Raw genomic sequence first — 15,053 nt, 5'->3', positions numbered from 1 at the left:
TAAATTCTGCATTTGTAAATTCATTTTTGAATTCCAATTTAATAAACTGCATCTCAATGGGACATTCCTGGTTAAATAAAGGTTAAATAAAATAAAAAAAAATCCTTTTCCCAATTGCTCTTTAATAAACTGCATTTCAAAATCCTTTTCCCACTTGCACTTTAATAAACTGCATTTCAAAATCCTTTTTCCATTTTCTCTTTAATAAACTGCATTTCAAAATCATTTTTGCATTTGCACTTTAATAAACTGCATTTCAAAATCCATTTCCCTTTCCTGTTCGCTCCGGATTAGCTCTTGGATTAATTTCCTTGCGGCTATTCAAATTAGCCACACAGTGGGATGTAAGGAGCTCTCTGATTGGTTGGACAGACACAGGCTGTCTGCTTGGATTTTTCTAGCTCATAGCTTCGCCCTGCTACGAAGCGTGTGTGCTTGTACAAAGGCCGTGCAGCCTTTGGATTTACACTCGGCTCGACATGGATATGTGAAGAATGAAGGGACCCTGCAGCGAAACGGAGAGCTCAACCTCTGACTGAGTGCCTGTTTTCGCAGTCTGACCACCTGTTGAAGGTAACGTGCTAACATGGCTAACGCTAGCATCACCTCACGTAGCCCCGTTATTTTAAGGTCATCTTAGCTTATGAAAATTTTACGTGGCAGCTGTACGAGCTAGCTACGTGATTTTGTAAGCTGCTGTGCTCTTCACAAATAAAGCTGGAATCAGCTCAGACTAGGGCTGGGCGATATATCGAGTTTTTTAAAAATATCGATATATTTTCATACGAGATATAAAATGTGACAATATCGTTTATATCGATATAGTCTATGTTACGTTATAATTATACTTGTGGAGCCGCAGGTTTGCCTCTCTTTCGTCCACTTTTGTCTCTACGCAACGTTACTCTGCCTCGCCTCTCCTTCACTGAACACAACTCCGCCTCCCCCATAGCTTCACCTGACAATGACAAGGCAATGACAAGATGAAAGCGGAAAATCTCCGTTAGCGAGTTACCGCGGATGGCCCAGTGCGTGGGGCTGGACGGCGTCAACGTGTTAGCGAGCTAACCGAGCTAACGACATGCAGCCCGGAGGGGCTGCACGGCCTAAAATCCTTTCATTTTCTCAAAACTCGACAGTGCGCCTTATGTATGAATTCTGGTTGTGCTTACTGACCGCGAACCGATTTTATGTGGTACTCAGCAATCTGTCAAAAAATGTTTTAATATGACTTTGCTAAGCTACGGAGCTGCACGGCTTGATGTCGGAGGATTACGGCTACCGGGGAGGAGCCTCGCGGAGTGATACGTACTGTGTGTGTATAAGGACCACAAATGGCACCTGTTCAGAGACGTGGTGCAGCTGTGAAATCTGTCTCTTTGTTACTATGCTCAGCATCTATTAGTTTACATTTTGACTGCACAATTGTGAGCTTTTTGTTATGCACAAAAACAACATTTTATTTTATTTATGGACCATGATTATTTAATAAATGCTGATAATTTATTTTTGAGTAATTTCTTCATGTACATCTATGCTGTATGTAAATAAAAGTGCCCGTGTGACATCTGGGACACAGTGTGACTAGAACTCTCTTTTTGTTCTTAACTTATGGCTTTAAAAAAAAAAAATCGAGATATATATCTTATATCGCCATCCAGCTAAAAAATATCGAGATATGAATTTTGGGTCATATCGCCCAGCCCTAGCTCAGACTATTAGAACCGGCACTGAGGCCTGTTACATTTATACAGTGTTAGAGCAATGGCTGCAACCTACAGCCTTTAAACTAGCGATTAAAATGCTGACAGTAAACTCGTCAGTCCAGATGTTACCACATTACTTTATGATGCTTAGAGTTAAAACAACTGAGACAGGTTGATTAAAATAACAGCTGTCAGTTCTCTCATTCCTTATATCAAGACTGGAGATCACACTACTGATTTCAGTTCATTTAATATGTGAGTGCACAGATTCATTCTCAACTGGACATAAACGATGATCAAAGGTTGTATATATGATGAATTCATCAAATCCCAGCCTCTAACACAGTGCGCTGAATCTTAGCTTTGAATGTCCAGTATATTCTAATCAATGCAATTTAAGCATTCACTGAACCTACAGTATCTACACCTGTGTGGTAAAGACACAGATAATGAAATGTAATTATTAATACAATATACATCATGAAAAATGAAAGCTGAAATTGATTCAGTTCAGTACTTTTCTCTGTATGCTCTGTGATTATAAAGGCCTTAAATTCTGTGATACTGTAAATGATTTTCACAGAGGTCTTAACGTAGTTAAATCACTGCTGATAGTCTGGTTGTTTATATTTTCACGTTTTTGTGTCTGTAGGGCTGTTTGATGATGATTTGGATTCCTCTGGGAGATGAGGACACACCCACATCTGTTCCATACTGCAGCCATTGATGGTGTTATGGCTCTGAGGCAGCTTTGGGCCATCAGACGCACACACTGGAAAACCTTCATGCAGGAGAGACGGCCTCAGTGATTTAGGTTCATAAGCGAGTTCAAACATTTTCTGGCCTCTTATCACTTAGATTTCTTAGTCTTAAAAGTGAATGCATTTAAAGCAGGAACTGCGCACCTAGCCACCAGAAGTTTGGCAGCATGAGTACTGTAAAGTTTTGTAGGGTCCTTGTTAAAAATTCCACAAGCACCACACCACATTTGTCATATAAAGTTCCATTTTTTACAATACATTGTTGAAATTCTCTCCTGCATGAAGTCCAGGTGCTGGTTTTCCATGCGCGTGGCTCTTGTGGTCCTCCATAATTTCTGACTGCAAGTAACTTTCTTATAGAGGCGAACAGCAGGACTGATTTTTGTTTACTGACTCTGGTCCTCGCTGGTTTCTAAGACGGCCTCAACAGTCCCCACATAAACCTTAAATTGTCGCTGAACTGGTAAACAAACACGAGACGGACAAACATTGTCTCTGTTCACGTTAATTTTATATACTGTTGTCACGTACGAGGCACACACACAACAGGAGTTTGTTGACAGCAAAGTAGGTTACATTCCTCTCTCTCCCAACACGACCATGAGTCTCTCCCACCTCCTTCCACTTCGCATAAAACTCTAATTTTATACTCACTACTACAGCAGGAAACTGAGTCAAAAACAACATCACTCTGTTCACACCCGCCCTGTCCTTCTCGGCCGGGGGTGAACCACAGCGTGGCAAGCATCGTGGGGTCCAGACTTAGGAGAGAGGGGCACTCCGGTTCCACACCGATGAACTGAAGTACAGTGGAAACCACAGTTTGAATATCACTTTCAGTACCTTGACTTTGATTTTATTTGACATTTTTTTTTGTAAATACAGTGGCTCAGTATATGGATGCGTTTTTGCAACACTAATTGCTGGTGTTTTTCTGCATTTTTCTGAAAATGGGTCATGCAAAGACCCAAAAAAAGGAGAGAGGTTATGTTTGGGATTGTGATTTATTATAAAAGGAAAAAAAAACCTCCTTTGTGTAAAGAGGTTTTTGTTTGATTTATAATCAAATAATTTTTTATCCACTTAAAAGTGACATTTATCCCAACCTATTGAGTGGTTTTATTTTCCTTTTTTGGACTCATAAAATTTGACAAAGTGAACCTGTATCCGGATCTGCTCTTGAGTAGTTAATACTTTGATTGAATGAGGCTCTGGTCTCCCAAAAGGAGAAGGATCCAGAGGTAGACAGCTATAGAGGAGCAGTGGTTTCTGGGGCTGAGCTCTGTTCCCTGCAGGCATTTGGTTTAAACTTGTCTCTGCTTTTAGAAACTTGGCCGTCAGGAAAAACATAACACCCCCCCCTCCTTCACAAAGACGCAAGCGAGTCACAGACTGGAGCAACAGCAGATGATGCTGTAGCGTGCAGCCTTCCTGTCTAAGTAAACAGTGATTCAGACGGATGAGGAGTGGGAGGCTGTGGTTTGCTCCAGCCTGGCAGCACCAAGCCTCTCCCAGCTCCACCACAACAGGATATGGTCCGTGGGCCCACACTGGCCATGGTTGCTTCATAATATTGTCTTCTCCAGCTTTTACCATTTGGTTCGCCTGGTAATATTCATGCACGCTGACTACCATGTGAGAAGCTGGACCCATGTTTCTGGAAAATATATCTCACTGTGGTGTTTTTGACCAAAGTGACAGTGAGTGAGGTTTCTTTCCCTTCTCATCTGTGTCTTATATAACTCTACATACGCAAGTCTGGATAAGTGGGCACGGAGAAGATTAGTAATTAGGTTTCTGTGACTCAACAGATGGTACAGTGCAGATTTTAAGCACAACAGTTTACTATGTAACCACCGCATCTTTCCAAAACAGTAATTTTCAAACATATTTCAACTTTATGCTTTGATGGGAAGGAAGAAAATGTCATAACTCAGTGATAATTTTATAAAGTGTTTTGTTTCTATGCTATGGCTTACTCAACTCAGCCAGAGCAAGATGTCCTTCATCTTAGTCCACAAACTTTATATGACTGTCTTGGCTGACCGCTGGCTTGCCAGTAACGATTTTATATGCGATGAGCTGATAAAATAAACAGACAACCTACTGGAGCGTTACGTAATGAAAGTGTCGATTGTCGGCTGTTCCTCTTTGTGAAAGTTTCACTGCTGGGATTTTACCAGTGAGAGGCTTGCTGTGTTTAGGGATATGAAACATGAAAAGCTTCACTTACATGTGAAAAAGGAAGCTTTCATGAGATTCTGTGTAATCCTGTGAAAAACTAATATGCCCTTTCTACCTCCACAGGAATAAGGGGGTAAATGTCAGCTATGTGCTGCTAATTATATGCACTTGATTAACTGATCACCAGCAAGTGTGAGCACCTCTATAAGTGCAGATGTTTTTGATGTTTACTGGTCTGGAGCTTTAGGTGTGTGTTAACACAATCTCAGAAAATTCACCTCAACTTTGCATTGTGAAAAAGCTCAAGAGCTGCATTTCAGATTCTACGGGCCTCTGTTAGCATGTTAAATGTTAAAGTTCATGACAATAAAATTAGAAAAGAGGAAGCCTCTTCTCTCTAAAAAGAGAATGACAGCACATCTTAGGTTTGCATGTAAACAAACCACAAGACGTCCTTTAGACAGATGAGACCAAAGAAGAGATGTTTAGCCATAATGTACAGCACCACATTTAGCAAAAACCACACACAGCACATCAGCACAAACACCTCATACCAGCTGTCAAACACAGAAATGCAAGGGGTGGTAAAGCTTGTTTTAAATCCAAGGGGCACCTTGCAATCACTGAGTTAATAACAAAGAACTCTAAAGTCAAACCAAGTGGGCTGCTAACATATAACACATAGTTTGAATATGGTCAGGTGTTGTTTTAATTTTTATGGTTTGGGGAGGAGGGAGGGAAGGAAAATAACGAGGGTGGGATTAAGTGGATTGTGTTTTAAATAGATCGCTTTATTGAAGTGATTTTTGTGTGACAACTGACATTTGGATCAAACCGGGTTATGCAGCAGAGCTATGATATCGACAGCAAATCTACAACAGAATGGCTAAAAAAGATAAGTCACTAAGATTAGTGTGCATAACTAATGATAACAGGCCTCAATTAATTGAAGCAACTTTGTAAGAGATGTGAGAGACTGGTGAAGTCATACAGGACACCATTACTTGGTGCTTTGTTTTTCACAGAACTGTGAAAGCTTTTTTGCCACATGTCTGTAGATTTTATTAATATTTACCAAAACAGACATTAACATTCAAAAGCAATATATATGGTAGGACCTACCTTTAAGCATACCTATAATATTATACGTTATTACCTCATGTGCCAAATAAGTAAAATCAGCTGATGGAGCTGTTGGAAAAATCTAACTTTGTTTTTTGTTGGGGTTTTTTTTTTTTTTTTAGTTGTAAAAATCCAAAAATGACAGCCAGTGCAAATGCTTTTAAGCTGGGCATTTTGCCTGTACCTTCATTACAGTAAAAAATCAAAAACAAACTCAGTGGATTCACTGAACCTCTATACTGTAATAAATTTCCCTTTGAAGTTGCAGCACAGTTATGGTAATGCTGCCATAACATTTGACATTCCCACCAACACCCTGAAGCTGGACCCAGGCTGGTCCTGATTAATCACCATGGGAGTTTCAACCATCAAAGTCTAAACACTACAGAGCAGAACTAGCCATTATAATAACTCTAATGATTTGGACTTTCACATTTTCTACTTGCTAAAGGAAAATGACTGTACTGTAGCCTACACATCCAGTTTTTAGTTGTATTTACTAAGACGTGAGCGTCACTGTACAAAATTTCCTGCATTTATACAATGTTTTTACATTTTGTTAGTAGATTATTATTGCTTTTAGTAAATGCTACTTCTAGCACCTATCTGCTGTAGAAACAGCAGTACAGCGTCTACAGTTTGAGTACCTAATGTAACGCTGGGGTTAATGGGTGGCTTGTTGTGTCTGCACTGTGGTATAATTTCTTCCAAGGTTAGTTCTGCTCAGTGTAAACACAGACATAGTTGTTGAACCACAGTAGATGTTTTCACATCAAGCCTTCAGGTGCAACTTGAACCTTGCAGCAACAGCTCGCTGCCGCGCTGGTCACATTTTCAAAACAAATGCTTGCAACAATCCCAAATGCCACTAAAAGGGTTTATGGCACAAATGGCTGGTTTCACGGGCTCCTCGGAGACTGCAGTAAAAGAGGTAAATATAGAAACAACTGGTAGGCTGAAAATAAGGCTTTAAACAGTGAAGCTGTGGTGAAGGGAAAGGGTGATTTGATTAAATGAATGTGCCCTGTTCTTGTTGTTTTCTTTGGTTGGGAATAGAGCAACAACGCTGCGAGAGAGACAAAGAGATAGTTTTGAGACAGGCAGCCGCAGAGCTACAGTCACCTCTTCTGGCAGGGTGGTTAGCGGTTGGACGGCTGTGTCCTGTCTGACCTGTGTGAGGTGGAGATGTGATAATACAAACCTGAAGTTAGAGGTCTGGAGGGAATTTATAGGGTTTTTTATATGCTCTATTTGAGTCGACCAGAGACGTCTGCTGCTTCCTCTGCTTTTAGGATGCACGTTGGAGAGGTGCGTAAGGAGACAGAGCAAGTGACGGGTACAGAAGACGCACACACACCCAGACAGAAAAGCAGGCATACAAAAACTTTCACACTCACACGCACAAACAAAATCCAGCAAGAACCAGTACTGCAACCCTCCTAACCTTTTGTGCGGTGGCTTGTGTGGTTTGGAAAACTCCAGGGTGTGTTGCAGTCCAACGGCAGTAGGAGTGTCAGAAGATGATGTCCTCTCTCCCCACACAGCCTTTCTATTAGCGCTGTATCTGAATACGAGGAGTTCACTGCAGCTGTAAGTTATAGATTCACTGGCCACTTCACTTTGCAACACCTGTTCAGCCAATCACACAGCAGCAACTCAGTGGATTTAGGCATGTAGACATGGTCAAGACGAACTGTTGTTGTCAGATGGGCTGGCCTGAGTGATTTATATCCTGCTGATCTGCTGGGATTTCCCCACATGATCATCTCTAAAGTTTACAGAGAATGGTAAGCAAAGGAGAAAATATCCAGTGAGGGCCAGGTCTATGGGTGAAAATGCATTTTTGATGTCAGAGGAGAATGGCTACTTGTTAGAGCCAAGCACAAGGTCATCTGTGAATGCACATCAAATCGGAAGCAATTGTGTGATGCTGTCATGCCATTATGGGCCAAAATCTCTGAGGAATGTTTCCATCTCCTTCTAGAATATGCTCCATGAAGAATTAAGGCAGTTCTGAAGGTAAAAGTGGGTTAAACCCAGTACTAGTAAGGTGTACCTAATGAAATGGCCAGTGAGTGTATTTGTACTTCACATTATTGCAACAATGTATAACATAAACTGGGAAATGTATTTCCTGAGAGTAAGAATCTCTTTTGTGAGAGTGTCCTGGACCAAGATAAGCACAAAAGTCCTCCAACTGATTTTGTGTGTCAAAATTTCAGACACAATTTTTTCTCCGCATTTAATTTTTATTTAAAATTTTTGTCACCCATAAACAGTCCAAATTTAGACCTGAGATTTTGCACTTAAAGTAAAAAGAAGTAAATCAGCTCACTACAAACTTCACTTCTGAAGGCAAAGGGGGGCCCAACTCTGCACCAGTAGAGCTTGTTAGTTTTTGGTTGTCCTTGACTTGCCAGCCACTTTGTTTTGTAAAGTAAGGAAAGCCATGGAAATGTAAATGCCACCATGCCTCAGTTCAGATTTGAGAAAACGTCTCATTTTTTCCCAGGCAGGCCCTGCCCGCAACAATCAAGAGTTATGTAACTGCTTATCTCCCACAGCCAGGTCTAGACTGACTCACTTACACCCATTCTAAAACAGGTTTGCTACTTCTTGAGGAAATTGACACCATCTATGAAATGATTCTTGGCATCATTTCGTGCCAGGCTGACCCATTTGAGGACATTAGTACACAGAGTACACTCACAGCGAGACTCTCACACAGAGAATTTTCAAATACTGATATCTCTGCCTGTGACTTTGCACACAATGTCAGACTTCCTGTCTCAGAAAGTCTGGTCCAAGCTAAGGAATTGCATTGTAAATGGATGGGATGAATTATTATGGGTTTTGCCCTGCATGAAACCAGGAAATTCCCAAGAAGTGTAGGATTGTAATAAGATCTCCCACTCACTATCTCTCCTGCTCTCTCTCTCTGACCCCTCAATGCCCATGAATGAACATTTGAACATACTGGTTTGAATGCACTGATCTTCTAGTAGGAGGAAGAATTGAAGCAGAGATTATTTTTGAAGTTTAAATGGCATAAATCAAATATTCTTTTTTTTTTGATCAAGGTCTTTTTATTGAACAAAGAATTGCTTCCAACAACAATTATGGCAAAATTAACAAACAGACGGTGAACCACTTTGAACTGAATCACCACATGTTTAAGGCAAATAGATGACGAAGAAACACTATTGATTATCTTATGCCAAGTCTCATCTGTAATCCGTTGGCCAAGATCACTTCCCCATCGTTCCCTAAGTGATTGCAATGTGGACAGCCTAAAATTACTTAACAGCTCATAAACATCACTTATAACCCGCTTAGCATTTGGTTTAAAATCAAAAATATCATCCAAAAGGGATGGTGGTGGACAGGACGGAAAGCAGTCAGTATTAGAAGCAACAAAATTCCTGAGTTGTAGATACTTGAAAAAGTGTGACTGAGGAATCTTGAACTTGTTCACCAGCTGTTCAAATGAGGAAAAGATATTGTCCGTGAAAAGAGCAGTCATTGACGTTATTCCAAGCTTTGTCCATATGTTAAATGCCTCGTCCGTTAAGGATGGGGAGAACATGCAATGTCTATGCGGTGGTGCATTAAGAGAGAGTTCAGTCTGTTTAAAGTGCCGTCTGAGCTGATACCATAACTTCAGTGAGTGGACAACAAGAGGATTCGTGGTGAAGCTGGAGATCGGTCCCGCCAGAGGTAATCTGGCACACAGCAAAGACACCAGGGAGGATTGACTCACCGACAGCCGCTCCAGTGTTACCCATGATGATGATAAATTATCATGGTCTTTTATCCAGTACAATAATGCTCTTATATTAGCTGCCCAGTAATAAAACAGAAAATTTGGGAGTGCTAAGCCTCCTGCGCTCCGCGGTCTTTGTAATACACTCTGTTTCAGCCTAGGTGGTTTTTTGTTCCAAATGAAGGAGGAGATTTGACTATTTAGATTATTAAAAAAAGACTTGGTTAAAAAAATTGGAAGACACTGAAAAAGATATAGAAATTTAGGAAATATAGTCATCTTAATGATATTTAATCTACCACCCAGCGAAAGAGGCAAGGACTCCCACTTTCCAAAATCCTCCTTTAGTTTAGACAATAAAGGAAGATAATTGGTTTTATACAAGTTTTTATGGTTCTGCGTAATCCAAATGCCCAAGTATTTGAAATTGTTATAGCTGAGCTTGAAAGGTGCTAAAATAGACGAAAGTTCCCCGGTTATTGTACCTAAAGGCATTGCCTCACTTTTCCCGAAATTCACCTTATATCCGGAAATTGTCCCGAATTCCTTAAGTACATCTAAAAGTTTAGGGAGGCTATTTGAAGGGTTGGAAATAAACAAGAGCATGTTGTCGGCATAAAGAGAGACTTTATACTCGATATCCCCACGACGTATTCCCTCAACCTCAACACAGTGTCTTAGAGCAATAGCTAGCGGTTCAATTGCGATGGCAAAAAGGAGAGGTGACAAAGGGCACCCCTGTCGTGTGCCACGCTGAAGCTGAAAAAAGGGGGACAGACTATTGTTGGTCCGAATGGCCGCTACAGGGTCACAGTACAATACTTTTATCCAGGATACAAAATTACTCCCGAGGCCAAGCATAAATCAAATATTCTAAATGAATGTATGAAGCTTTTCGCTGAAAAAAAATCACAACAATCAAAACCAAAATGAGGGGAAGTTTAAGCAGACTGAAGAGTGTATGGAGGCCATCGATGTCGATAAATACAACAATAAAACATGAAATCTATAATAAAATCTAACACACAGCTTGTAAGAGCCTAATTCACCTCCTCTGGGGTTGTTCAGTGCAGCTGCTTTTTAACCTCAAAAAACCATAAAAGCTGCTTTGTACCATGCGCTCAGGCCTTCATGCATGCTTGTAGTATAATATCAACATGTCTGTTTCATTCCACAATAACACACTGGACACTGGGGAAACAGTGACTACTAAAGGGAAAAGATTTATGACGACAGATCTAAAAATATAATTCAGTTTGTTTCAAAAGGCTGGTTAGTTTAACATCAGGGTAAACGGCTCCTCTTGTACAATGAGTCATATTTTTTAACCAATCCAAAGGATATTGAAAAGGAGCTTTCTGCACAATAACTGCAAACGATGAGACGACGACTCGACACTGACAAAGAGGGAAAAAAGCACTTCTCACATTTCTCTGACCTACATAATGCCTCCATACATTCCTTCAGCCACATTACATAACGTGTGGAGTGACTCAGAGAGGCCCAGAGGACACACCCAGCTCAGATAGTTCTTCTGCTGAATTAGATTTCATCAGCTGTAATAGAAGTACAACACTCTGTATTGACTCGTGCACATTATATAGGCCTGTTTATAAAACATTAGGGAAATGATTCATATCATTTCTCTCGAGTTTTTCCTTTTCAATTTTCAAAAGCAAAAGGAAAACTTTCTGAGACTTTTAGGGAACATCTTTTTTTGCTTCAAAAAAATTACATAGAAAGATGTGGGTTTAGTCCATATGTGGCTACACAATTTCTATTATTCCTATTTTTATTATTCAAAGTGCACATTAAATAAGTATCATTTGAAATCTTTAAACGTGGCTAACGGTCTGTGTTAGCTAACAGTCTGTAGGGGTCTTTATATGAAGGTCGATGTTTCTGTAAATGTGTAATTAGCACTACTTGTTTAAACTCAGTCATGGGTTTTTATTCTTTGTTGGATTTTTAATATAATTTTGACACGTCTATAAAAGCTGGAAAATAACATCAAATTTCCTACATTTGCTAAACATGGGGGAAAACTGAAGTTTGTTTATAGGATAAGGTATAAAAACGTTAAAAATGAGTGAATGGGCCCAATTACTGATCACTAAGTGTAAGGTTTATACAGGATCTAAATTAACAGTACTGGCAATTACCAGTTTTTCTATGAGGCGTCCAATGTGTCGCCTCAAATTTGGACACAAGATACATTCAGTTTGCTTTCCTAATAAATAACATTACTGGTATTTACATTTCTAAAATATTTAATTCCTAAGATGTTTCTTTTTATGACAGGTGGTTAATACATTTGTTAAGCACCGTAGATGTTTAAGATTTTAGGACATAAGTAAAAAAAAAAAAATGCATAGTGCTTTTTTTTTTTAATAATCAAAAACACTTTTAAAACAACCTCCGCTCACTAATGTGCTTAAGAAACAAACTATAGCATATACTCAAAAACATGATCTGTGTGCCTTACACCATTGTCCAATCTGACACTGCATGTTTTTTCCTAAATGAGACTGTTTTCAGCCGTTTATTCATGCGATTTGTTACACGAACCCATTTCATCAGTAAAACTTCAAAGTTATGTAATTGAGTTTAATCTGTATGAAAGAAGAGTCCAAATGTGTGTGAATTTGGATAAGCTGTACTCATGAGGAGAGTCCCTCTTATCGTTTGCACCAACTGTTGCCTGGGAGCAAGATAGAGAAAGCTAAATGTGCCCATCTAAGCAGCTACTCAATGTTCCTGGTGTATATTTTAAATAACCAATTTAAAGTTAAACACTTCAGAATTCACAAAGTTCCATTTTGCAACAGCTGAAGTGGGAGTGTCGTGTTCTAAAAATAATCAGTACACGTTGTAATTGGCAGGAGGATCATTTATTGACATACGCAACTTGAGTGCAACCATCCTGTTAACAAATCCATCAATTCTCTTTGGAGTGTACTCTGTATCAAAGCAATAAATACGATCGATATAAAATCATGCCAGCATCATATGCTGAAAGGTAAACATTTACAAAATAACAAAAAAACAAAAAAAAAACAAAACATAGCACTCTGATAAATGAGCTGCCAGGTGGAAACTTAAGGCAAGGCGGTCTTCAGCTTGCAGATTGATTATATGATCCTTTTAGCCAATCAGATGATCTGCAATACAGAAAGTACACAAAATCAGTAACAGAAGTTTACATATAAAACAGGTTTTTTTTGCTATATAATTACAGGATTTTAATACTTTTGTTAGAGAGACTTCTGGATGTTATTCAGGATGTCGCCATAGACAAAGTTGAACAGCGCCTCCTTTGACTTGGTTCCGTCCAGCTGCACTGTAAGAGGATACACACACATTTAATCAGTGTGGTCAGCCTTTATGTGACAAAGCACCACACATGGTTACAACATTTACAATAATAAAAAACGGAATCAACTTACCAACATCAACAGCTGATGCCTCCATGATGTTCTTATGTTTCAGGTACATGGGCCAGACGTGGCCGTCAAAAAGGCCAGGTGGGTCTGGTACCAGGTAGTTTCTTGAGCTGCAGAATGACACAAGACCAGTTAAAAAAAAAAGATTAAGCTACAGCTGCATGGATGGCAAACACATGTGAAGAACAACACTAGAGCACTTACCACCTCCTCTTTTTGCATTCTTCATATGGGATGGAAATAAAGTAGCGTTGGTTCAGCACGTCGATCAAAGGTCTGCAACAGGTACAGATGAATTGGTGTCATTTGACTTCGAGAACAAGCACTTAACTCACATGTAGCTAAGCACAGATTCTTACTCGTAGGTGTAAAGCAAGAAGCCTTCCACAATAAGGATGTGAGTCTCCTCATCCTCCTTGCGGTCAGACTTTGGCACGATCTCAGAATCCAGGGTGTTATTAACGCCATGAGACTTCTCAAACTTCACCGGGTTCTCCAGCCACGCATAGATGGTACTCATCATAGCCTCCATGTCCAGAGCAGTGATGACTGAAGAGATGGCAGAGGGGGAGAAGGAAGAAAAAAAAAAAACAGAAGTGTGCAGAAAGTTGCAAAAAAGAAAACAAGTGAGAAACACATGTTCAAACTCCCAGATTTCGTTTACATTGCATGCACGTTAGGAATGAAACACAACATTAAGGTTGAGTCATACACACAAAACACAAACACACACAGACACCCACACACAAAGCCCTTCATAAAAACCCAGGCTTACCATCGTACTGCTTAAAGCCATCTTCACCAACTTCAATCTGATCTTGGGGCTGAAACATACATTGATGAGATGTACCCAGGTACATTCCACTAATGCTACACTCTGCTATATGGAAGGCGCTAGATTTTTTTTTGTTTGTTTGTTTGTTTTTTTTAACAATACACACACTGTGTCAAACTGCTACCCAGAGCAGTCTCTTTGGTGAACTAAATCCAAAATGTAAAGATATGGAGATATGCATGTGGCTCACCTTGAAGAAGTCATCCTGATGTACCACGCAACAGTTGGGCAGGTTCTTGATCAGTCTGTTGGTGAGGGTGGTTTTCCCTCCGTTGGTTACACTACAGGGGAAGAAAAGGAATTAAAATGAATGACGTGTGGTTGATGTAAAATAGGGCATGTGTTGCGGGGTCATTTTAAGGTAGTAGGCAGCCATATTTCCTCGTTAATTACTCATCTAATGCATTTTAACGTGTAATGTCAGGGCTGCCGGGTGCATGGTGTACTCGGCTATATTACATGCTTACAACGTTAGCTATTATTCATAAATTACCACATGGTTAGTTTAATATTTACAGAACCCAATGAGTGGCAATCGAAATGTTATAACGTTACGGTTCGAACAAAAAGCCATACCGGATGTAATGACCGCCGTCCCCACGTGTGACGGCCTTACAAGGCCTACAAGGTTGCTTAGCTTAGCTTAGCTTAGCCATTCATCGTCTAGTACTCACCCGCCAATACCGATGATGTACTTCATGTTTCCGTAAGTAGCCGAGAGGTCAAAACGTCAATAAAACCGGGTCAGGAGCACAGTGATCAGACGAGAAGAAGCTTAAAAAGAGAAGGTTGCAGCAGGAAACGTCAACTACTTGATTCCTCCATGGTACTTGAGTTGAGTGAGTAAGGTAAGAGCGGAGGAGACGGGCTGTCACGCGCACACGGTCTTCCACCAAAGAGGACCTTGGTTCTCTGTCGCTTCTACACATACCGGAGGGAGCCACGCGATTGGCTATTTAAACACTTCGAGTTGGCCGGAGGCGTAAGTACTTCTATTCTCAGCCAATCAGAAGCGGAATAGAAGTAGCGTCAACTTCTTTATTTTAATCTTAATTTAACTGTTTCTGGTCTGCAGTATACGATTAAACTATACTATTTCATCTTAATTTAACCAGCTATATTAATGTTTACATGACGTCACAGCCATCATGAATGCGAGCCGCTAATATTGTCAACTTCGATGGAAAAGGTTCCTACATGAAACTGCTCGGTGAAGCTTGGTGAAGGATTTTTTTTCTC

General features: G+C 40.1%; 1 protein-coding gene and 1 long non-coding RNA gene across 2 annotated transcripts; one reads left to right on the top strand and one right to left on the bottom strand.

Annotated features, from left to right (window-relative positions):
- The first annotated feature begins 285 nt into the window (after nucleotides 1-285).
- LOC113018776 (uncharacterized) lies at nucleotides 286-3,633 on the top strand. The gene is made up of 2 exons (XR_003271858.2): nucleotides 286-573; nucleotides 2,359-3,633. It is a non-coding gene; the product is annotated as an uncharacterized LOC113018776 (long non-coding RNA).
- An 8,775-nt stretch (nucleotides 3,634-12,408) lies between these two features.
- On the bottom strand, nucleotides 12,409-14,808 carry mibp2 (muscle-specific beta 1 integrin binding protein 2). The gene is made up of 8 exons (XM_026163389.2): nucleotides 14,489-14,808; nucleotides 14,005-14,095; nucleotides 13,755-13,803; nucleotides 13,339-13,528; nucleotides 13,184-13,255; nucleotides 12,983-13,089; nucleotides 12,786-12,876; nucleotides 12,409-12,697 (listed from the first exon to the last, which is right to left on the bottom strand). The coding sequence occupies exons 1-7, from the start codon at nucleotides 14,512-14,514 to the stop codon at nucleotides 12,791-12,793; spliced, it is 621 nt and encodes a 206-aa protein (XP_026019174.1). The 5' UTR covers nucleotides 14,515-14,808; the 3' UTR covers nucleotides 12,409-12,697; nucleotides 12,786-12,790.
- Between the last annotated feature and the right edge of the window lie 245 nt (nucleotides 14,809-15,053).

The sequence above is a fragment of the Astatotilapia calliptera genome, chromosome 1 (genome assembly GCF_964374335.1).
Source record: "Astatotilapia calliptera chromosome 1, fAstCal68.1, whole genome shotgun sequence".
Taxonomy (NCBI): Eukaryota; Metazoa; Chordata; class Actinopteri; order Cichliformes; family Cichlidae; genus Astatotilapia; species Astatotilapia calliptera.
Note: the sequence above shows the minus strand (reverse complement) of the source record. Positions and strands in the feature narration are given on the sequence as shown.

What these genes read in the sequence shown, in the direction of transcription:
- mibp2 (XM_026163389.2), bottom strand. Translation starts at nt 14,514, where the DNA reads ATGAAGTACATCATCGGTATTGGCGG. An exon ending in TGGCTTTAAGCAGTACGATG is followed by an intron (nt 13,529 to 13,754) that starts GTAAGCCTGGGT and finishes CCATCTCTTCAG; the next exon opens with TCATCACTGCTCTGGACATG. An exon ending in GGCATCAGCTGTTGATGTTG is followed by an intron (nt 12,877 to 12,982) that starts GTAAGTTGATTC and finishes ATCCTCTTACAG; the next exon opens with TGCAGCTGGACGGAACCAAG.